Source organism: Aulonocara stuartgranti, assembly GCF_965226115.1.
Source record: "Aulonocara stuartgranti genome assembly, chromosome: 17".
Taxonomy (NCBI): Eukaryota; Metazoa; Chordata; class Actinopteri; order Cichliformes; family Cichlidae; genus Aulonocara; species Aulonocara stuartgranti.
The window spans coordinates 15,639,796-15,665,128 of NC_138953.1; the positions used below are offsets into that span (position 1 = coordinate 15,639,796).

The 25,333-nt window shown below is 40.8% G+C and overlaps 1 protein-coding gene across 4 annotated transcripts in view; it reads right to left on the bottom strand.

Annotated features, from left to right (window-relative positions):
• Positions 1-25,333, bottom strand: part of pde4dip (phosphodiesterase 4D interacting protein) — a 96,419-nt gene that overhangs the window by 67,934 nt on the left and 3,152 nt on the right. For 2 of the 4 annotated variants that reach the window (XM_082509665.1, XM_082509664.1), the window contains exons 1-3: positions 20,270-20,811; positions 10,959-11,002; positions 9,588-9,655 (exon numbers count right to left, since the gene is read on the bottom strand). In XM_082509665.1, coding sequence (XP_082365791.1) covers positions 9,588-9,655; positions 10,959-11,002; positions 20,270-20,295 — 138 coding nt within the window. In that variant the 5' untranslated portion in view covers positions 20,296-20,811. Of the gene's footprint in view, positions 1-9,587; positions 9,656-10,958; positions 11,003-11,087; positions 11,106-20,269; positions 20,812-25,333 lie in introns of those variants that run through there. The other 2 variants (XM_082509667.1, XM_082509666.1) reach the window with 2 other exon arrangements.

Consider the following 25,333-nt stretch of genomic DNA (forward strand, 5'->3'; position numbering starts at 1 on the left):
TTCCATTGCCTGACTGTATCTTCCACTGAGGTCAGGAGCAGCCCATCCCCACTGTACACTGTGTGAGTATCACTTTCCATTCCTGAGTCGCCAAAACTGATCATTGATCTGTGACCTAAGGTGTCTGGATAACATGCACTTATGAACACCATTATGCTTGAGCATGACACTTATTATGGAGAAACAGTGGTACAGGGAAGGCCAAGAAAAGCAACCCTCAAGTCTACAAAGGAAAACCCCAACATGCAGAGAATCAACCAAGTATATCCACCCCTGTCCACTGACTCTCACAAAATTTCAAATCAATTCAGATCAGTTCAGTTTTATTTATATAGCTCCAAATCACAACAACAGTTGCCTCAAAGGACTTTATATTGTAAGGTAAAGACCCCACAATGATACAGAGAAAACCCCAACAATCACATGACCCCCTATGAGCAAGCACATTGGCGACAGTGGGAGCGGCAGCCATCTGCTGCAACCAGTTGGAGGTGAGGGGAGGAAGACAAGACAAAGACATGCTGTGGAAGAGAGCCAGAGATTAATAATAACTAATAATTAAATGCCAAAAGGTGTATAAACACATAATGAGTAAAAAAAAAAGGTGACTGAAGAAGTAACATGGTAATCCCCCAGCAACCTAGATCTATCGCAGCGTAACTAAGAAAGGACTCTGGGTCACTTGATCCAACCCTAACTATATACTTTATCAAAAAGGAAAAAGAGGAGAAATATGCTCTCTCTTTCTAGTCCTTGTCAGTAATCTTGTTGCAGCATTTTCAAAAAATAAAAAAATGGAGGTCTTTAAGGCATTCCTGCAGTTTAACTAATTGGTGTGTGTTTAATTGGTAGATAAAATCAGGTATCATCTGCATAGCAGTGAAATGTATGCCTTCTGATGATTCTGCCTAAGGGAAGCATATATAATGTAAACAGAATTGGTCTTACATAATGCTGTGGAGCTCCATAATTAACCTTAGTGTGTAAAGAGGACTCTTCATCTACATGAACAAACTGGAGTCTATTAGACAGATACGATTCAAACCATTGCAGCGCAGTACATTTAATACCTGGGGCATGGTCTAATCGCTGTAATACAGTTGTTATGGTCAACAGTATTGAACGCTGCACTGAGGTCAAGCAGGAAAAGCACAGAGATGAGTCCACTGTCAGAGGCCATCAGAAGATCATTTATATCCTGCACAAAAGTTGTTTCTGTGCTGTGATGAGCTTTTAAACCTGACTGAAACTCTTCAAATGACTCATTCCTCTGCAGATGATCAGTTAGCTGTTTTACAACTACTCTTTCAAGACAAACAAAGGGGAACCTAATATTTGAAGAGAGTCCAGCCCTTCTCCAGGAGACTGGTTTCAGAGCCTGAGCCATGCATCAACATGAGCATAAGAATATCTAGCTGGTATCTCTTAACCCTAGGCACTAGCTCAGGCTCCTACCCCACCAGACAGGAGATGTTTCATGTCCAAAGAGCTAGTTTAAATAGCCAGCAATCAGACTGTCACGACGTCTGCCCTCAACTGCTACCCAATACACACTGCACCTGACACCTAGACCGCCTTCTTCAGCCTGTCGATCAACAAATAACATAATTGATCAATGGATGTTGTTTACCAGATGGCAGTTTTTAAAAACATAAAATATTTATTTTTTACATTTAAATATGTAATATTCATACACTGCTCAAAAAAAATTAAAGGAACATTTTGAAAACACTTCAAATTTGAATGCTGGATTTCTATAAATGACTGGATAATATGTTAAGAGCAAAAGGATACCATATCATTTGTTGGAAATAAAAATGATCAACCTACAGAGAGCTGAATTCAAAGACACCCAAAAATCAAAGTACAAAAATGATGTGGCAGGCTAGTTCAGTTTGGAGAAATTTAATTGCAGTAACTCAAAATGGTACACTGTAGTCTGTATGGCCCCCACGTGCTTGTATGCATGCCTGACAACGTCAGCGCATGCTCCTAATGAGACAATAAATGGTGTCCTGGGGGATCTTGTCCCTGATCAGGACCAGTGAGGTCCTTGCAGTTAATATTTCTAGCAGTCTTTGTTGTTATAATGAAATCATAGTCAATAAAATTTTGAATGTGTTAGATTCTTTTTTTTTTTTTTAGCTCCACAACAGTTTACATGTTTGTTGCCATTTCCTGAACAAGCTGTCATGAATTATGGTCTTGTAAACCAGCTATTTTCCTCAGGTGCTGATTTTTAGGATTTGTGGAGGGTACTCAGACTGTGGTTTCTCTGCCTCTCTGACCCCAGAATGAAAGACTGGCTATACTATTAGAGTAATTGCAAGATCTGGCCTTGCACTAAGTTTTTTTCTTTTTTGTGCCATTTTGTTTGTAACTGTTTCCATATGATTGGTTGGGCTCATGGGAGGACAGATGATGAAATATAACACACAAATCCCATCTAAATAACAGAAAAACACACAATAGAGCTTTCTGTATATCAAATGCACCCATTAATATATACAAGCGTGCGCACACACACACACACACACACACACACACACACACACACACACACACACACACACACACACACACACACAGAGTTGGGGTTGTGATCAACTGAGTTGTTTAAAAATGATTTGCTGACATGTTAGAACTCCAAAGTAAAATGTTTTAATGCTTTCAAGGAACGACATAAAATACCAAACTGTCAGAAATAAAACATTAAAAAGTTGTGATTATCAAGGGTGAGTCAGTGTGGTTATGTTATTGGTGGAAGGGGCTGGAAGCAGATTTCTGTGCATTTTTACTGAACAATTATCATCCATGACCAATGCTGTGATCAACTCAATATGTCTTCTTTGACCCAGCGGAGAAGATCACAAATTGCACAAGCCTGGGACCAATTAACAAGTTATAGGCGTGCATGGACTACCAGCATACTTTTCAAAGTTGATTTGTCTCTCTGTCCAGCTGGTGGCGCTAGTGCATCTCACTGAAGCCTGTCCAGATTTCCACTGACTAAACATGCTACTCTTTCCTATGGCCCACAGGCAATACAAGGTCCTGGTCTTCTGTGCGTGAACACCAATGCATATACCAAATATTTCAAAGCAAATAACAAATCAAAAGAGAAATTGTGTTCTTCCACCTCATTGTTCAAACAGAACAGACTGAGAACATTTCTGTTTGTCAGTGTAAGGCAGCTAATTCAAGTTTGAGTAGATCTGCTGATTTACTCAAAGCTGAGCTCCTCTTTATTGATCTGCTGCATGTCTGAGTACTGCTGCCGTGAAAACTGACTCCTCTGCTGTCAGCATGTCTTAACACTCATTAGCTCAATCACCGGATACCCTGCAAAAAATATGATCAGTACCTACCATCCTTGAAATGCATAGAGTCAAGCAGCAGAATTTCTTAGCAGTTTATCACAGAGGGAACAGGCAAGCAGAGCTGGCCCAGGAGCGCTGGCAATATGTAGAACAAAACACACAGCTGTTCACAAGAACAATCAACTGATTAGGAGGCTGTATCATTTCATATTTTTAACTTTGAGGGTGCAGACAAACAACAATAGTGTCAATACAATAGTGAGAGATTTGAGAAAATCAGTTTTGGAGCTCTGTATCACAGTTCAATATCAATGAACTAATACAGATTTGGATGGCATTTCCTGAAATACAGACAACACTCTGACATTTATTTATTTACTTTTACAAAAACTGCAGAATGTCCATTTCCTGTTATGAAGGACAATGCTCTGTAAACTTTACTTTGATTTTTAATTTTTTGACAGAATAACTAGTTTATGTCTCAGTGTCTCTTGTGTCTAAATAGAAGTCATGTCCTAATTCTTGCAAATGAAAGCAAAAAACTTAAATATCTCTGAAAGCATTTAGATTTAATGGATCATTTATTGGAATAATATGAATTTTAAAAATCTAACACCACTACCACTTTAAAAATGCTAAATTGTAGCTGATGTTTATACAGCGCTCACCCCAAACAATTGAATAGTTTATGTTTTATCATACTTTCTATTTATGGAGCGAGACGGAGCATCAATTAAAGATTCAATGTCTTAAGTAAAGTGTAGTTTCTAAACTGATTTCCATGTCATGTGAAATCAGTATTTTATTCCTTATAACCCAGTCAGAATTCTGGCCCCCACAGGTTTCAGTTTCAGTTTTTTATTTGTCATATGCAAGTTAGCACAGGGTCAACATTGCAATGAAATGTGTTTGTCGAGCAGCAGTCACTCAGCAGCATGTGTGTTGGCTGTGTGCTCATATGGCACAATCATTCAATCAATCAATCAATCAATCAATCAATCAATCACTCCCAGATACTATTGATCTCAACTCATTGTGTGTACTGTATAAAGCACACCTATACCATGAGTCATTAAGCTGAGATGTAAGCTAAACAATAGGAATTAGGTCCAACCCATCAATATATATGTCCTACTGGATTTTGGATACAAAATTGGAATAATAAGCTGGCCACAGGAGGTGACAGATGCCACTCGCGTCAAGACATGAAAACTCCTTACAAAGCATGGAGGTCACTAACCATTGGTCCAGCACCCTGAGGCTCTATGAGCAACAGAAAGAAGGAGGGGGAGGAGGAGTGAGTGTCAGAGCCACAATACAGGATGAAACATGGAGCATCCGCAAATACCTCAGGAAGATGGGCCCCTGAGATGAGCCGTTCCAATAGTGCCTCAGACAAATGAAGATAGATGGGGATGAGGAAGAGGAACTATAATGAAAGACCAAGCCTCTGCATGGCATGTACCATCAACAGATCGAGTGGATCAGAGCACAGAGGCTCTGATGATAGCAGCACAAGGAGAGACCTGAAGCACCAGATCCACAGAGGCAGCAGTTTACCAAGACTGACAGGACCCAAGGTGGCGTGTGTGCAAAGATGCCCCTGAGACTAACCAACACATAGTAGCAGGACGCAAGACGCAAGGTTGAACCATATACACTGAGACAGGTAACGACCTCGCCAGTGAAGCCAGCAACCTTGCCAGTGCAGCCAGTGACCTCAAAAAGCAGAAAAGCACAAGAAGCAAAGTGAAGATAAAAGACTCAAGAGATGAAGGCAATTACCAGAAATGTTGCATTTAAATCACACACAGACCCGGGTCAACTGCAGGATCGGCTGTCTTTTTTTTTTTTTGTCTCTGTACAATATTGAATGCGATCTATTACTGCCACTCTGGTAATGGTAATCTATCTCTGACAGACCTTTCATAGCATATGTGGCTTTTTGGAAGTGAACACTGAGACTGAGGGCAAAATAACAGATTAACAACCCTAATTTGTCCTGAGGTTTTAATGGCCAAAATTATATGCAATCTTCCCCCTGTCTTCTATCAATCTCAGCGTCACCGTGGTCGGTTTGAATTCACATTTATAGTCAGCCATGTGCTTTCAATTTCTTCTGTGGACTAATAAAGGCCATTTGAGAAAGGGGCATTTTGATTGGGTGATTTCTCTTTTTTCTCTTTAAAAACCTCTGGACTGCAGAGTGTGAATGTTTGACAGTTACAAATGCTGCTCTGGCAGGTTCACATTTCTTTCAACCAGCCAGCGAGAGGACTGATTCTTTAAGCTGACGCAAATGTGAAGAGAAGACAAACTGTACACACACACACACATACAATCACACGCAAACACAAAACCTGGATTCAATAATCCAGACTGCTCTATTAAGATGAGAGGCCGAACATACATAACCACTGTCAGAAAAACTCAATGTAAAACTATGGAGGAAATGAAAGTTCAACAAAGTTTAATGTGATCCATCAGAATATGGAAATATTTCAGACAAGAACCCAACTGTACTGTCTCTGCGCCATATTGAAAATTCGTTGTTTCCATTTCTTATAGTTTGAGAGCCTGAACTGTAAGTACTTCTGCCTGACGAAATTCTGATAAATCGTTTTCTTAGTCTTACACTGTGACTTTTACAGTTTTGTGCCAGGTTTCTGAGATTTACCACATCTGAAAATATCCAGTACAATGAAACCTCCGCGTGGTATTGTATTGTTTGCACATCCATACTAGACTAGTGGAAGAGTGGAACGTCAACATTTTTTGTAAAAGACATTCCCACTGTTAAAAAAAAGGTATAGAAATAACAGACAAAACGTTTGTTTCACAATTCATCAATCAGAACTACATTCAGAATGAATGCATCCCAAAGTATTGCAGAGTCCTCACAAAGTGTGGGACAATTTTCACAATTTTAAAGATTTGCACACAAATAGGAATATCTCTGCAAAGCCAGATTTCATTATCAGTTCCAGTGAAAGAGAATAACGCCCCAAATATGGCAAAATCCAAAGTCTGTAGTCTATATAGCAGGGGTAGGCGACTCCAGTTGTTTTGAAAGGCCAAGACAGATTCCAAACCACTGCTTTGTAAAGACATTTTTTATAAACGTGTGCAAAACAAGGCACTTCAAAAGTTTTCACTGTTTACTCTAGTTTGAGTAAAGTTAAGCAATACATTATTAATGGCAGTACCTGAAATCTTTAGGTACTGGCATTATATAATATATGCGATATATAAAACTAGTCTGGTACTTTACATGGCAGCAGTTTAAGGAAATAAAATATGTATAAAATCTGTTTTCTGGCTCACTATAAAAATGACCAATCAAAATGTCTGTGTTAAAATTAACAAAATCAAATCAAAAATAAAGCAACCTGAAAGGCAATTCTACCATCTTCAGTTACTTTTTACCATAATCATATTATCATATTTAATCTGCTAAATCTGTTTTCAAACTACTGTGTTTGTCTTCGACTTTTCCACTATGCAATCCTCTCGCCCCCTTTTTAGTGACCACAATTGTTCGTTTAGAGTAGCAGAAATGTTACTGACTAAATTTTGGAATTATTTTAGATGAAAATATAAAAAAGAAAAGTAAACATCAATTAGTGCTCGCCAGGTTCAAATTTAGATGATTGTGTAAAAAATGTAAAAAAGAAAGGAAAAAAACAACAACTCTGTGCTCCTTGGAAGGATTTTTGCAGGTCTGCAACACATTGGCTCTAATTCCAATGGAAAGCACTAGTAGTATCATCCCACTTTTCTCATCTTTGCAAACAAAACCAGTAGTAAGTTGACTCCTAGTCTGCTCTATATGCAGTACTATGTGTGTACAAATAACCCGACTCATCCTTTCATCCCTTTGTGGGACCGTCAGAGTGAAACTTCAAAGCTACCCACACACTGTAATGTGGCCTCCAACCAACCAGCCCAGCCTCTTCCTGTAGCTTCAGAGAAAACACAGTGTATATGAAATGCACAATATGACAGTTACCATGGAGCGGTGACATTCTTCTTCTTGAAATCTGAGACATAATTGAGGTTTTTCTGCTCTCTACTCTGTACCTGTTATTCAGACATAATTATGGTATTCTGAGCTGCCATAAATGCTATTAGGACTAATCTCATTAGCAGTGTATTGCTCAAGGACTTTTTTGATATTTCGAAATCCTGAACCATAAATCGAGCAAACAGCAGTGATAAAGAGACAACCCACTTCCACTAAGTCACATATTATTTATCTGAAAATGTTGGATTTCTCTTTGTACTTCAGTTTGCTTAGAAGTAGAAAAATATAAACTTAGTAATCAGACAACAATTAAACATGAATAATCACAATTACCTCATTACACTACAATGCTCTGCATTACACTGCCCTTCCATTCATTTTAACCATTCCTACAGAACAGCATTTTTTTCTTATTTTTAAAAAGGAGACAATCTGGTACAGTTTTAACACAATAATTAGGCCTGATCGGTAATCTGGTGTCCCTGAACAGAGCCAAACAAAGAAAGCAGCAACACTGGAAGTAGCATGATTCTCCCATAGCCAGCCAGTTGTCTGTCAGGCCCTAATTTGATTCACTGAACTAGACTGCTCTACCCTATCTGTGGTACTCATATGGAATCATTTAATAAATATTAGGATTTACTGTGAAGGATAAAGCATAGAAGGAGACGGTGGTTCCGTTTTGGTAAAAAATCTAGGATTTAATTGCAGGTATCTGTGTGTGTTCTTTGCACACATACAGGTTATGGAAGTAGTTTTGCAATCATTAGTTGACAAACTTAAGATTCCACCCACTCATCTCTTTTGGGTCAAAAACCTGATGTCACTGTCACACAGTTGTGATTAAAAAAAATCAGTAGCATAAAATATAAAATGAGGTGTGAAACAAATCTTTTAAAATATTAACTGTTTATTTGTTACTGCCTGTTTATACATTCAGAAATAACCTTTTAGAGAAACAAAAATTAATCAGGCAGTTTGTCCTGTGAAAAAATATGGATTCGATCTTCTCTGGCTGTAGTTTCAACTTTCATACCGTGCTTCACTTCAGGCCAAACTCACCACCGTTCAACATTATTACAACCAGCAAGCCCAGCCTGTTTTTCATCTATACTTCTGTCCTTCAATAAATGGGGTAATTGCAGCAAGCACCTACAGAGTTATATCACACCCATAATGCTAGTGGCAGAGTTCCCAGAATTCATTACTGTGGGGTAGAAACAGACCTAGAGGAGCACCATGCCCCCCATTTCATTGGTGTTTCATACAGACTGTTTGATTTCCAACCTCTAAAAATATTTTGCATATGCAAGCTTTTAAAATGCATTAATCTCTCTATTTTTATATGTGAGTCTGTATTTGTGTTAACCATCTGATCATGGAAGTGGACAGCAAGGCCGAAACGTTTGACATTGCTGTTAAATATATCAAATGAAAATGAGCTAGAACACACGAAGTGTTGGTGGCATCAGCTGCAGTAAGTAATGTGAGCAGAGAATGCTTCACATTATAAAATAATGATTTCATTGCAGTGGCATTTTGTCAGGCAATTTCTAAAATGTATAGAAACTAAATGTAGAAAAAACAGTGGCTGTATCATTCAAAAAGCACCCTCGTCACGTTCAAAGAATCACCAGCAGGGATACGTTTGATACCTTTTAATATCACAGTTTTAAAAATGTGCTGACACTTATTGTTGTTTTTGTTTTTTGGACCTTACCGTAGGCAGTGAATACACAGTCTGCAGTTTTTCAGTTTCAGTTCAAATATACCCCAACACAAGAATCACATACTCCAAACAAATGACACCTCGTGCACTAATGAGGCACACCAGCAAACCTGACAGAAATAGTGGTCGACTGAGTAAGAGATCCACAAATTAGAAATAGTTTTACAGTCTGTCTAAAAGTGGCAAGACTGTGGAAAACCAGCTTTAGCAAAGGGAACTCTCTAAGTCATGAGGACTTTCGGTTGCCACATCAACTTCCTCAACGCACCTAAATAGTAATTAACAGTGGGCAGAGGCAAGCCTGGGCCTGTCTGACACACAGTAGATGACTAACACTAGTGTAGTCTCATCAAGTTCACAACTCAACAGCTATTTTCTTGCAACACTAGGAGATATTTGTTGTTTCTATCAGCTTGTTTCTGTCTACACCAAACTGTGACATATCTGGCCTCGGTCAGTATCAAAGGAATGCTCTGCTTTCTGCACAGGTTTGTAGCTGAGCCGATATCCTTACCTGTTCAAACTCTCTGAGGCTGTGCATCTGTACTGGGGGTCCTTTGTCTGTTTCGTCACCTGAGAAATCTGCACAGGTAGAAGAAGAAACATGTACACATCAACCCATTACTCGCAGAGGAGCTATTCTGCTGCAGGAATTTAATACCCTTAGGGTTTTCTATGTTTATAGCTTCATAACACAGAACAAGTCTGCTGTATACAGTGTGTTTAATAGTAAAAAACAAAAAGCATTTGATCTGCGAAATGCTGTTTAAATCTCCTCATGAATGCTTCCTATTTACAGTAAATTTGCTCTAGTTTCTGAGAATCATCAGTGCAACAGCAACGGGTGAAATTTAAACACTTCAGGGTTTTCTGAGCAACGTCTCTGAGACTGTGTGATCGACCATCACCTCGTTATAAACCCATTAAACCTAGATACAAATGGGCTGTGTGTGTCCTTATACACACACTCATAGAATTGATATAGTATATTGTGGTCCAATTTAAATATTTCCAGAGGTCTAAAGACATCACGAAGCCATGCTTATCCCCTATAACAGGCCAGGAGTTTTCCAAGAAAACTCCATCCAATACTTAGAATTCGATTTGTATAATAGTTTGAATTTTATTCCTTTAAAAGCAGGGGCAATTATCTGCAGGAGAAAGGGGGTGGTGGTAGTGAAGGGCAAGATCCCAAGGGGTGTAATCACGTTAGTTTTGGCAGAGTTTATATTTCTAACGATTCTTTAAAATTGCAGCACATTAAATATGATTAAAAAGCTGTTGTGTAAGAAGTTAGAAGGTATCCTGGATCAAGTGCTGAGATGTTAGCTGCTGCAGTGCCTGCAGCAAGCCAGGCTACGAAACACTACAGAACACCGATATGAATGACATAATAGTAGAAGTATGCAAGCACACATTTTGTTTGATTGGACTTCTCAGAACCATCATTAACATAATACATTACTTTTGTCCAAATCCTCATCACATTTAAATCACATTTTAATACTGTGAATTTTGACAAATAATTTCATGTCATTGTCCTGGTCTTTGACCCAGGACTATGATGAAGCTAGAAGCCAGAGAACAGTGATGCCTGAGGTAATCAGAGCATTCAGGGCAGTAACCACCAAACTGGGTGAATGGATCCAGCAGATCCCAGAAATCACTTTGGAGATCTGTCCTAGGAAGAGCAAAGATACTTCACAGGCCATCAAGCTGCCAAGGTAGGGGTATTCTTAAGTTATAGGACCCAAGTTTGAATGATAAAGGCAGCTTACTTACAAAGAAATGAACATTGTTTAATTTTTAGAAGCAGGAGAAAATGCACATTTAAAAAATAAGACAAGCACCACTTTGCATTTGTAATACATTAGGAGACACTTACCCATCATGCTTTTCGGCCTGGCCCGTTTATCTGCACCACAGTGCCTGAAAACAGAGACAGCTATCAGTAAAGTCCCTGAACATTTTCCCATGTGTCTTCACCATAATGATCCTTATCTTTGCACTAAACTTGTTTTCTGCTGGAGTCCTGTCTGCATGATGTATGAGTGAAAATGTAGTAAGTCGTACAAAGCAGGAGGAATGAGCAGAGCTGCTTCACACTGCCATGTCAGAGAAGCTGACACTCACATGCTGCTGGTGGAAAATGAGTCAGCAAATGCTTCAAGTCACACAGCCATCAGTCACCAATGGGGAAACAGTAAACAAAGACAGCATGGAATAATCCAAGAACTCCTTCCACCAACTGGCCGTGAAACTCTAACTTCTTAGAGACTTCCTCATTTTTGGGACCTAATGTTAACTAACCTGTGCACCCCTGCTAATATACATGAATTACAAGCCGCCATATATAGGAGAATACTCTGATTGGGTGAGGTTGGTTAAGTCATTTACACTCCTGAGACATATCCTGTAACCAGTGTTGGGGAGTAACGGAATACATGTACCGCTGTTATGTATTTAAAATACAAAATATGAGTAAATGTATTCCGTTACAGTTACCATTTAAAAGGTGGTATTTATAATACAGTTACTTTGTTGAAATAAAGGGATTACACGGCAGTCTTTTCCTGTTTCATATGTTAGGCTGTCCCCTCTCTATTTTTGGTAATTCCGTGCCGGTGGAAACCCAAACAAAACACACATTAAGAGGCTCTAATGCCTGTGTCTCAACCTTGCGGCCTGCATAATGACGTGACAACAGATTTTTTCAAATTATTGTTCAAAAAATTATTTAATATAAAGGCAATAGGCAGAGTGTTACAGGTATAGCCCTAAAGAATGTAGCCTTCTGGGAAGTGTAGCCCAGTTGTAAGTAAGCTATTAAGACTCGACTGTACACTGTGTTCGTGTTTTCCTCCAAAACAATAAGTTCCGTTGGAGCAGATTTTCAACGCCTCTCTCTGTCTCTCACTAGCGAAGTTGACCCAGACAACAAAGTAAAGCTAGATTACAGCTACAAGCCCGACACGGAACCTGACGTATTAGCCAGAGGTCCCTTTACTACGGTTTGGAGCCGCTGACCTGTTCTATATACGCATTCGCTGCCAAAAGTGCAGCTTTACCTAATGTCCACCTACTGTTACTCATTTAGATTAAGATTTAAACATCTAGTTGGTGTTGGTATGGCAAGTAACCTTCAGTAATAGTAATAAATCACACAGCAATAGTACATTCATGTAGTTGTAAAAAGCATGAGAATGTATTAAGTAATCCAAAGTATTCAGAATACACAACCCGTTCTCACTCCCAAAGCGTAACATTTTACGCTAGGTGACAAATCGTCACCATATTACGTTTTCGGCTACCCACCACGTTCCTAAATGACGACCTCGGAAAAAGAGGAAATATGAGAACCGTCTGGACTGAACCTACACATGTTCGCTCTTTTTCTTCAAATCGCTTAGAAACACGCTATTTAACATCATTAAAGTCCTGGTTAAGGTCAGGAATAAGGTTATGGTCAGGGCTAGGGATAAGGTTAGGTTTAGGGCTGGAATACAGGGCTGGAACGTCTACTACCGCGGGAGCGTCATTGCACTGGATTCCAGCCATAACCCGCCGCGTACCATAAGAACGCCGAAGGTCTCCTTTCGCGTTCCTCAGGAACGCCGCGGGACGTGACAAAACGTCGACATGTTACGCCTCGGGAGTGAGAACGCTCTGGAATACATTACTCTCATTGAGTAACGTAACAGAATACTTTACAAAATACACCTATCAACAACTCCGTGCAGTGATTGCTAGATAGCTAACTTTTTTGCTAACATTACATTGCCAAATTACTTCACCAGCTAATATGATCTTTTAGAATAACTGATATGATGATGATATTTATTCATCAGTAAATCATTTATTAGCCAAACGCAAAGACTGAATTCATGTGAATTATTGGTTGGCAAGCTAGCCAATTTTGCAGCCTGGGACACTGAGAATCAGAATCAGAATACTCTATTGATCCCTGGGGGAAATTATTTTTTGTTACAGTGCTCCATTATAAACCAACATAAACCAACATTAACAAGACAGACAATACGCTAACTAAGAATAGTACTATATATAAAAAAAAAAAAAAAAAACACCCAGCACGCCCCTGCGGGCGGTTTATCCTTCAAGCTCGGGTCCTCTACCAGAGGCCTGGGAGCTTGAGGGTCCTGCGCAGTATCTTAGCTGTTCCCAGGACTGCGCTCTTCTGGACAGAGATCTCCGATGTTATTCCCGGGATCTGCTGGAGCCACTCGCCTAGCTTGGGAGTCACCGCACCTAGTGCTCCGATTACCACGGGGACCACCGTTACCTTCACCCTCCACATCCTCTCCAGCTCTTCTCTGAGCCCTTGGTATTTCTCCAGCTTCTCGTGTTCCTTCTTCCTGATGTTGCTGTCATTCGGAACCGCTACATCGATCACTACGGCCGTCTTCTTCTGTTTGTCTACCACCACTATGTCCGGTTGGTTAGCCGCCACCATTTTGTCCGTCTGTATCTGGAAGTCCCACAGGATCTTAGCTCGGTCATTCTCCACCACCCTTGGGGGCATCTCCCATTTTGACCTCGGGACTTCCAGGTTATACTCGGCACAGATGTTCCTGTACACTATGCCGGCCACTTGGTTATGGCGTTCCATGTATGCCTTGCCTGCTAGCATCTTGCACCCTGCTGTTATGTGCTGCATTGTCTCTGGGGCATCTTTACACAGCCTGCACCTGGGGTCTTGCCTGGTGTGATAGACCCCAGCCTCTATGGATCTTGTACTCAGAGCTTGTTCTTGTGCTGCCATGATTAGTGCCTCTGTGCTGTCTTTCAGTCCAGCTTTGTCCAGCCACTGGTAGGATTTCTGGATATCAGCCACCTCCTCTATCTGCCGGTGGTACATACCGTGCAGGGGCCTGTCCTTCCATGATGGTTCCTCGTCTCCCTCCTCTTTCTTGGGTTTCTGCTGCCTGAGGTATTCACTGAGCACTCGGTCAGTTGGGGCCATCTTCCCAATGTATTCTTGGATGTTCGTTGTCTCATCCTGGACTGTGGTGCTGACACTCACCAGTTCCCGGCCCCCTTCCTTCCGCTTAGCGTACAGCCTCAGGGTGCTGGACTTGGGGTGAAACCCTCCATGCATGGTAAGGAGCTTTCTTGTCTTTATGTCAGTGGCTTCTATCTCCTCCTTTGGCCAGCCTATTACCCCAGCAGGGTACCTGATTACGGGCAGGGCGTACGTGTTGATGGCCCGGATCTTGTTCTTACCATTCAGCTGACTCAGGACTTGCCTGACCCTCTGCAGGTACTTGGTGGTTGCAGCCTTTCTAGCGGCCTCTTCATGGTTCCCATTTGCCTGCGGGATCCCCAGGTACTTGTAACTGTCCTCTATGTCTGCAATGTTGCCTTCTGGTAGTTCAATCCCCTCAGTTCTGACTACCTTCCCTCTCTTTGTTACCATCCGACTACACTTCTCCAGTCCGAACAACATTCCAATGTCATTGCTGTATAGCCTGGTAGTGTGGGTCAGTGAATCGATGTCTCGTTCACTCTTGGCATACAGCTTGATGTCATCCATGTACAGGAGGTGGCTGACAACTGCTCCGTTCCGTAGTCGGTATCCGTAGCCAGTCTTGTTAATGATCTCACTGAGGGGGTTCAGGCCTATGCAGAACAGCAGTGGGGACAGAGCATCTCCTTGGTAGATCCCGCACTTGATGGTGACTTGTGCTATGGGCTTGGAGTTGGCCTCTAGTGTTGTACGCCACATCCCCATTGAGTTCCTGATGAAGGCTCTTAGGGTCCCATTGATCTTGTACAATTCTAGGCATTCCAGTATCCAGCTGTGGGGCATTGAGTCATAGGCCTTCTTGTAATCAATCCAGGCAGTGCACAGGTTGGTCAGTCTGGTCTTGCAGTCTCGGCTGACTGTTCTGTCTACCAGTAGCTGGTGTTTTGCGCCTCTGGTATTCTTGCCAATTCCTTTCTGTGTCCCACTCATGTATTGACCCATGTGCCTGTTCATCTTAGCCGATATGATGCCTGACAGGAGCTTCCATGTAGTACAAGGACCTTCTTGGGGTCCTTGGGGATCAGGACCGTCCGGCCTTCAGTTAGCCATTCCGGGTGTCTCTCGTTAACTAGCAGCTGGTTCATTTGTGCTGCCAGACGCTCGTGGAGTGCAGTCAGCTTCTTTAGCCAGTAGGCGTGAACCATGTCGGGCCCTGGTGCTGTCCAACTCTTCATACTGGAGACCCTTTCTTGGATATCTGCCACTGTGATGGTTACTGGACCCTGTTCAGGGAGGTCGCTGTGGTCTGCCCTCAGATCCACTAGCCACTGAGCATTGCCGTTATGGGTTGCGTCCTTCTCCCATATGCTCTTCCAGTATAGCTCCGTCTCCAGCCTTGGTGGTGCTGTTCTCTTATTATTGTTCCCTTGCCACTGAGAGTACACCTTTGCTGGTTCTGTGGAGAACAGCTGGTTTATTCTCCTGCCTTCTATCTCTCTGGTGTACCTCCTCAAGCGGCTGGCCAAGGCTGTGAGTCTTTGCTTGGCAGTTTCCAAGGCCTCAGGTACGGACAGCTTGCTGTATTTCTTAGGCACCTTCTTTGTCGCACCTTTCTGCAACTCCGTTAGTTGGCTAACCTCCCTCCGTGCTACTTTGATCTTGCCCTCTAGCCTCCTTCTCCATGGAGGGTACTGCCCCTTGTGGCTGTTCAACTTGTAGCCAAGCATCTCACTGATCACTGCTGCCGTATTGTAGATCAGCTTGTTAGTGTCGGTAATCGTGGTTGTAGGTATTGTCCGTAGTGCTGCATTAACATCATCTAGCAGACCTTCTGAGGGAACTTCACGTAATCTTGGTAACCGGCTACGGGGGATCCAGGTTTCAAGCTTGGCCATTATCCTATTTTTCAGGTCAGTTCCTCTCGCACTCAACGATCCTTCTCCTATCGCACTTGGGGCTATGTACCCAATCTTGGGTGGGGGTGATGATATCTCCCCCCTGACCTGGCGTCCTGACTCCTCCTTGCCGTCGCATTTGTGTTGTACCTCGTCAATCTCTAGCTGTGAGAGCAGTCCCTTCTTTCGAATGTTGGAACACTGAGCTACTAGTTGTTTCGCCGTCATTGTGGATGTTGGGTATCGAAGAATCCATAGGTCCGTCATCCTATTCATGTAGCCCCTTCCGCCGGGGTTACTTGCGTAGTAGCATTCCAACAACGCCCTGTTTTCGTCTCTTGCCCACCGATGCCTTCTTGTTCCAGTAGCCCACTTTTCGTCAGGGTGCCCTGGTTCCTCAACACCTGACGCGGACCTTGTTGATCCGGGCGACGTCCGAGCCGGCATGCCTTCATATTTATCTGTCTCGCTCATGTCTGCGGTAGGCTCGCTTAGCATAAGGGGTCTAGCCTTAGGACCCTTACTGGATACAGACGCCCCAGGCAGGAATCGAACTTGCGATCCTGGGTTTTTGATGCATTCATGGTTAAGATATAACCATAATTTATATAAGTTGTGTCCAAGGTACTTCAGCATCTAGCTAGCACCACAGAAGTGGAGTGAACGAAATCCAACTTTTTTGAAATGCCGAGTAATTTCAAATTCATCATTTTAAAAGGCTCAATATATGATGTATGACACACACACTGTTTCTGTGCAATTTGGCACATAATTTGATATCTATGGGTGAAGTGGCTGTATTTCCAAGGGAAGAAAAAATGTTAATGCGTGATCATTTTACTCTCTGCGATGGAGAGTAAAATAAGAAAGAGGAGACATGAGAGGAAGATTAGAGATTCTGTTGTAAGGTAAAGACTGCTTAAGAAGTGGGGTCGCTGTAGCTCAGGAGGTAGAGCAGAGCATCTACTAATCAGAAGGTTGCTTAATGCATCCAAGTGTGAATGTTTGTGAATATTAGGGAGACAAAGCATAGAAAAGGTGCTTGTGTGATTGAGTGAATGGGGCATGATGTTTAATGTGCTTTGAGTGCTCAGGTAGAGTATTAGGATTATGTGTAATTGCATTGGCTGCATTTTTAGATAAATAGTTGTATATAACTTTAATGTTTACAAAATTTGTGCATAAGTTTTCAAAATTTACAATTTATATTTGCATTTCAAGTTATGAAAATAATTTACTAAACATGTCTGTGGTTTTTACAGTAAAAAATATATAACTACTACTAGGATTTTATGTTTTTTGTGTGATTTTATATGAAACGTATACCTACTGCATTTGAATCATTTTAACCATATGTAATACCGGAATATGTGTTGCGTTTTTTTTTTTTTTTAAGGCTTTGATTTGGCCACCCCATTTGATTTCCATGACACCCTAAGAAAATTTCTCTAGATCCCTGATCAACCAAGGTTTAGGGTGAACCCATGAGGCCTTGCCTGACCCTATCATGTAACTTACTGAGATCAAATGACACAAGATGTTATTGGGCGTTAAGGTGTCTGGAAAGGGATCTCAAACCTGGATTATAGATGGCAGACAGTTGGTGTCACAAGCCACCATCTCTGTTCAAATACTGTCGTTCACAGTGGACATAGATGGCCTCTTTCACTCCTCTATCAAACCATCTGTCTCCTCTGTCCAAAATGTGAACATCTGCATCCTCGTAACAGTGACCTTTAACCTTTAGATGCAGATATAGTCTCGTCTTGTCAAGGTGGCTCTTCTATGTTGTGCTATGCATTTATGAAGTGGCTGTTTGGTTTGTCCAATGTAGAGGTCTGAGCACTCTTCTCTGCACTGTGCAGCATACACAATGTTGTTTAGTTTGTGTTTGGGATTTTTGTTTTTGGGATGAACCAGTTTTTGTCTGAGGGTGCGGCTGGGTCTGAAGTATACTGGGATCTCGTGTTTGGAGAAGACTCTCCTGAGTTTCTCTGATAAACCTGCTACAAAAGGGGATGACAGTATAGTTCCATTTGTCCTTCTGATTCTCTCCAGTTGGTGTCTGACCTTCTTTTCTGTGCATCTTTGGTGATTTTATGAAAGCCCAATTAGAATAACTACATGTTTTAAGAGCTTTCTTTACATGTGTGTTCCTTCTTTTTCCCTTCTGGCATAGAGGGAATGTTTTCTGCCCGGTGTTACAGGGTCCTGATTTCTCCAGGTTTGTGTTCCAGAGGATGGTGGGTGTCAAAGAGTAGGCACTGGTCTGTGTGTGTGGTCTTGTGGCAATGCTAAGGTTTCCATTTTCCTCAATGTGGCAGACTGTTATCCTTTGTGTCTTCCCTATTGAACTTTAAATTTCTGTCTAATGAGTTGATGTGAGCACTGAAGGATTCAACTTCTTGGGTTTTAGTTTTGATCCAGGTGCCATCCATGTATCTGTACCCATGGCTTGGTGCTGTCCTTTTAAAAGAGACAAGAGCTTTTCTTTCCACTTCCTCCATGTAAAGGTTGGCTACAATAGGTGACACTCGGGAGCCCATGGCACATCCATGTTTTTGTCTGTAGAAACCCTTGTTGTATTTAAAATATGTGGTGGTAAGGCCGAGATCTAACAGTGTACAAATTTGTTTGGGGGTGAAGCTGGTTCAGTTTTCCAAGGAGCTGTCTTCTTGTAGTCGTTTTCTGAGAGTCTCCACTGCCTCATTTGTAGGTATGCAAGTGAAGAGTAAAACCACATCAAAGGACACTATGGTTTCATCTGGATCCAGTGCAAGTTTCTGGTCCTTGTTGTTGAAGTCAGTGGAGTTGATGTGATGGGGTTGTTCCCCACAAGGGGCACAAGGATGGTGGCAAGGTGTTTGGAAATGTTGTAGGTAGTTGAGTTTATACTGCTAACACTGGGTCTGAGTGGGAGTCCTTCTTCATGGATCCTTGGAAGTCCGTAAATACAGGGTATAGCATCCCCTTGGTATAGATGACGGTATGTATGTAGGGCGGTCAATGACTTTATCCTTTTCAAGTTCTTGCAGGCAACTGTTGACTTTTGTAGTCGCTTGTGGGGTCTCATTTTAATGCTTCATAGGTACTGTTGTCACTAAGGAGTGCAGTAATTTTTGTGTGATAATCCGTTGGGTTTAGAACAAAAGTGCACCTCCCCTTGTCGGCTGGTAATATGGTGATGTTTTGTTTTTGCTCAGTGATGCAACGGCCTTCTTTTCTTGTATTGTGAGGTTAGACGAAGGGACTTTAGCACTGGAGAGGGTGGATGAAACCTTCATCTTTTGCTCTGCTTCTGTTTGTGTTCATTTATTAATCCATATGGCAGTTTCCGTGGTTAGCAACAGATACATTTTAAGAAAGAGACAAAGCACTCAATTCTGAATTGTAATTTCTGAGCAAATTCTCAATAGAAAGATAGTGGTGGAAGTGTAACTACCAAGGGAGAAGGTTTTACAATCGTATTTGTTTGTAAAGTCAGCAATCTTTTAGGCAGTTTGCATTTGATTTGACTAAATAGTTTGTACATGAAGTTTTCATGTTTCGTTGACCTTTGAAAAGAAAGGTAATAATGCTTCAAAATAATTGCATATTTAAGTTTTCAATAAGTAACAGAAGTTTGTTCTTGAGGATGTCATCAATTTCAATTTAACGTGAATCTGAATCTAAAGTGGTATTAAGCTTTTTAACAACAGGTGCCAAATTTCAGCTTTAAGGTGGCCAAGGGTTGGATAGTGGCAAATGTAACAAAGGCTTCTAAATTGTAATATAATGTAGTTGCTCCCTGGCTGCCCTGAACTTAGCGTCCCCCTTGTCAAATTCCACTTTAACCCCAGACAATAACATGTAGAATATTTCCATTTGCTGGACTGCAGCAGCCACCAAATCGTGACGTTTTCAGTCATCTCATCAGTTTTAAGAATAAGTTCCAACTGGATGACACAATATTTTACACTGTTAGTGTAATTGCATGAATTACTTTTAGTATGAGAAATAAAACATGACTAATGTTTTGTCACATGCCTGAAGGGGTTAAAATAACAACAGTGGACACAGATAATGCAGCTGTTTACGTTGAAATGACTGCAGCTGGCTGAGCTAATTTCCGTGTAATACTGACACAACAGCTCTCTTTTCTCCTGAAAGGTAAATGAGACTCTGCTTTCAGAACAAAATCTTTTCTCTACATGTTACATTTATAAAAGCGCACTCACACATGCCTATACAGAACAAAGAAATACAACACACTCACACTTCACAAACCATGCACATTCATCAAACTGACTCATCATAAGCACTGTTGCAAAGGCTTACCTTCCTCTATAAAGAAATCCACTCATTTTTCAGCTGTATCATTAAAAAACAGCACAAAAGCTCAGTACATAGTATGTCCTCATCTGTCAGGTGAATAGTCCTTGGCCTCAGCCTTCAGAGACCCGAAGATATCCGATTACCTCCTAGCTGCCATTAGAGTTTCAGTAAACACTCAAACCCAGGCATATTACAAGCTGCAAATAGCAAAGTTGCAGAGAATCTTCAGAGTCAAAGCAGAGTGACCACAGTCAGGCTCTTCGGCCACGAGGCTCCCAGAGGAGCGAGCCAAGCACCCAGGCAGTCATTTGACGTGGCAGCGAGAGTCACAGAGAGACGTGGTAAACAGCACCGTGGAGCAAAGGTACACAGAGGCTGCTTGCTTCACCATGAAAGAGTGATCTGTCTCAGCATGCTCCACAACAGCCGCTTCACCAGGTATGTGTGCGTGTGTGTGTCAGTGGGTGTATAAACCACACCAACGTTTTCCAGCCATTTCTAATAAAATACTCACTGTCTATTGACTATTTGCCTCTGGTACTTTTTAAAGGCAGGTGGAGCACAAGGAGGATACCTGTGTGTTTGATAGTGTGCATGTGTGTTTATGCACACCTCCTTCTCCCTGTAGGTGTGTCTAACGTGTTGCAACAGGTAAAAGGCGGCATTTAGACACTAATTTCCTCCAACACAAAACACTGAACTGCTTTACATTTTTTCCTGGAGAAAATGTTCAGATCCTTCACATAAAAGCAGCATTAAGCACCTCTGTTATCACTCTCTTGAAAATCAGTTTAAAAGAATCACAGCATAGCTGTGCCGACTAGATCTGAACAAACAAGCAGCACATTGAGGTTGGCCGAGGGAGCTCAGGATCAAAGCTAGACAGCTTTAGGCTAGGAGTCAAAAACAGTGGTCTGGATCAACGTTTGTGGAAATTCTTATTCAGTGCTTCTCCAAACAGGAGGGTGTGGTCTGTGTGAGTCTGTATGTAGGGAGAAAAAATCAGATTTAAACTGTGTTTGGTTTAAAGAAAAACTCCTATGGGCAATTTTAGGTGTGGCAGTTTATTAACACAAAGGATCAAATTGTATATTCATTCACCTGAGAACCAGACCTTTATAAATTAGAGAGAAGCCTCTTCTTTGGTCATAGGAGTTTTAATTTTCTGTTACCTTTCTTAATATTGCATATTCAGTTTAATGTGCACAGATAATGATAATTATCACTTAGTAAACGAAGGGCAAGCACAATTAGACAAGGTGTGCCAAGTTACAGTATTAATGGTTATTTATCATTTGTTTTGCTGCTACTTTACTTCATAAAAGTGTGTGTATAGCAACGAGAAAATTGTATTTGAATTCAAATCTTAATGGCACTCAGAAAACGTGTTTTCATGCAAGGGGAAAACCTTGACTCATAATAATAACAACAATAATAATAATGAAAAAGAAAATAATAATAATAATAATAATAATAATAATAATAGTAATAATAATAATAATAATAGTAATAATAATAATAATAATAATAATAATAATAATAATAATAATATTAAAACACATTCCCAGATCCAAATAAAATCAAATTGTCTCCTCCTTTGGTCATGATCCACCGTTTTAGATAAATAATGTTTTTGTATACAATAATCTTGGAAATGAAGTGAAAGTAGTACAGTAGTGGTAACAAACTGGTGAAAAAAACAGGAAAGACACTGGAATTGTTTTCTGCTTTCTAAACTCCCACAGGTTTTTATATAGATTCACATTTGCCAGACAGCTGTACCCGATGTTCATGTTTGCTGACTGTTTTTATTCACAACCACAATACATGTGCTAATGCTGGCCAAGAGCTCGTGCACCTTTTTTTGACACCTGTTTTTGATTCGCGCTAAAATAAGCCAAACAAAATGGGGAAAAGAAAGATTATAGCGATCATAACTCACTACAGTTTAATTTTATTGAGATAACAAGACCTGTTTAGTAGTAAATTCTACTACTTCATGTACTGCCATGTAATAACAGCTTCATAGGAACTGAGTATGTAAATAACACTTAATATTCATTACATAGAGATACCTTGCTATATTTGGATCTATGTGCATATATGAAATCTAAAACTGGTCAATTCATAATTTAGTGTAACCTGCAATCTGCCAGATAGATACAGATACATGACCTGTAGGTTTGGGGTTAAGGAACAGGGAATGTCTCTTCTCCTCTCTTCCTCACCTTCACTGTCCTTCCATCTTGACCTAAGCATAGATATCCTCACATTCCACACATAGCACGCAGCGTGCAGCTGGCCAGCAGGCCTTATTGGGGCAAGAGACAGAAAATCAGAGGTTGAACTGAGAGGCTTCCCTCAACTGAGCCAAACGCAATTAGCCAAAATAACAAACCCTTCACTCAAGTGTGATTTACTGCTTGGGCCACTTGGAGTCTTGGGTGTTACTGTGTATTCATAATTCCTTACATCAGGCCTATAGTTCCCAACCCATGGGGTTAGGGCAAAAACAATTTCAAAGTAAACTTCAAAGATTATTATAGAAACAAGAATAAGGAAAATGAAAAAGAAGATAATGGCGGGAGAAAATTTAGTAATGAGGGCACTAAGGAAGAGGAAGAAGAGCGGAAAGGCAGGTGTGAAGGTAGGAAGGTATGACATACCTGTGGCAGTATGGATATGTAGGAGAGAGGGCAGTGGTCTTTTTAAGTGGTCTTTGTTTAACACAATCCTGGAGAGAGGGGACATCCCTGAGGAATGGATACCAGGAAGGAGGTGGTGTGACACACCTGCAGTCATTTACCTTTAACTTGTATATTAGCAGAATATTGTTACCACAGAAACTGACATTTGTTTATGAGACTACATTAAGTTACCAGTTTCATCTAAGATTATGATTTTTATCATTTTTTTTAATTCCATATTAATTCTTTGTGCGTATTATTCTCTTCTGACAAGCTGTGGTCACCACTGCATAACAGAAGAATTTATTCACTTAACCTATCAGTCTGTAACTTTTCGATTTTCTTCACTGTTTAGTTATTCTCTTGACTGAGTTGTTGCTGTGTCAGCACGTAGATATTTCACACATGACTCCTGTGGTTTAGAAGAATCAGTCAAATTCCCTTGACTGAGCTCACATCTTTATTTTTGGCAGTCAAACTATGATCATAGAACTTGAGTCGGACCTTCACGCTCCAAAAAGATTGAAAGAGAAATTACGAGAACGGGACAGTTTATTCAGTAGAGCTAGATGTAGAAATTCGGTGTTAAATTTAACTACTATGAATAATGTTATCTGATATTGTTATTCTAGATTGAGGTGATGACAGGCATGAAAGACATGAGACATGAAACAAGAGAGACGAGGGCCAGTCTCCTGACAGAAAGCTACACCCTGTTATTAACCCAATCACATCCTTTACCCTCCTACTTGGACATTCTTTCTTTTTTTTTCCTTGTTACCGTAACTTTCAGCTTTCCACCTTGAATCTTGTATCTGTGCTCTTGTGCTTAGACTGCTGTTGCTGGCTAACAATTATAACAGGTCGATGTCAGCCAGTCACCTCAACTCCGTTTACAGTGAATAATTTTTTTTTTTACTTTAATCAAAACCTTACTGACTTTAGAAAGAGTATTGCAAAAATAAAAAGTGTTCAAACACAGAAAGGAAATGTGAAGCATTTCTTTTAAACTTTACTAAATTGCATGTAGACATGGCAGAGACAGCCTGCTGAAGTTCAAACCAAGCATTAGGAAGAAAGGGGAGTGAAAGTGACATGGTTCTTGATGCCAGATGGGCTGCTCTCATTTTTTCAGTGGAGAATTTCGAGCTGATAGAAAGGCAACAGTAACTCAGTCGCTTGTTAGAAAAATGTAAGCAGAAGAGCATTTCTGAAAGTATCTGACCTTGAATCAGACTGGTACAGCAGACCACACTGTTGGTCACTACTGTTATCTAAGAACAGGATATGGAGGCTATATTTTGCACAGATTTTTCACCAAAATTCCACAATAGAAGTTTGGAGAAACACAACCCTACTGGTCTCCATAATCACCAGATCTCAGTCCAGTGGAGCATATTTGGGATGTTGTTGAACGTGACATTTGTATGAGCAGCAACTATGTGATACAACATGTTACTAATTACTACTATGATATATGCTTACATGTGATTGGCTTTGCCATGACATGCACCTGTGATCAAGGCTGGAAGTATGTATTTTGTATTGTATCTGTTTTTTGCAAGTAAACCTCTGACAGTGTGTTACTCGATTTGTTCTTTCATACTTATTTGAAAGATGTTCAAAGTAATTAAATTGAAAACCCAATGTAGGACTCATCAGACCAGAACTAAATTTAAACACATCTTAATTGCAGGCAGCAGACTGAGTTAACAAAAATAATAACAGAGCAGCGGATGGGCAAAACAGACTGATAAACTAGGACCAGAGAAAAACACAGACAGATGAGCATGCAGCATAAGGTTATGAGGGAAGATGAAACAAAGACCAGAAGCAAAAAATTGACATAAGCTAAACTAACATTGAAGCAAGACTGAATTCCAACAGCAGGCACTGAGGACAAGACACAGAGATGAGACTCGGATAGACTGGACATCACAGGGAACTGACATAACTAAACAAGAAATCAAGAGCGGCAAATAATCAAACTCAGAAGCACTAGAAAATAATATACATATGTTATAATTCACTGGGCCCACATCCTCATTTTAGGTTTGGCAGCATTTTAGTAGGTATGGCTTGGACATGAATTGAGCTGCGGTTTGGGGAAGGCCTCGAAGGGGCCTGGCAGGTCCCCATGTACCAAATGGAAGTGAAGAAGTTAAAGAATTGAAAAGGGGCAGGATGGTGGGGCAAATGAGAATGAACAGCTTGTAGAACTGGGGAAACATATATAGATGACAACTGGAAGGAGCGTGTTTGGAGGCGTGGTCACGCTCCTGGAATTCCGGTACTGAATCTCCAATAAAAACATGTCAAAAGAACATTTCATTATTCCACAACAAAAATTCGAAACACTGGACCATTATAAATGAACTGG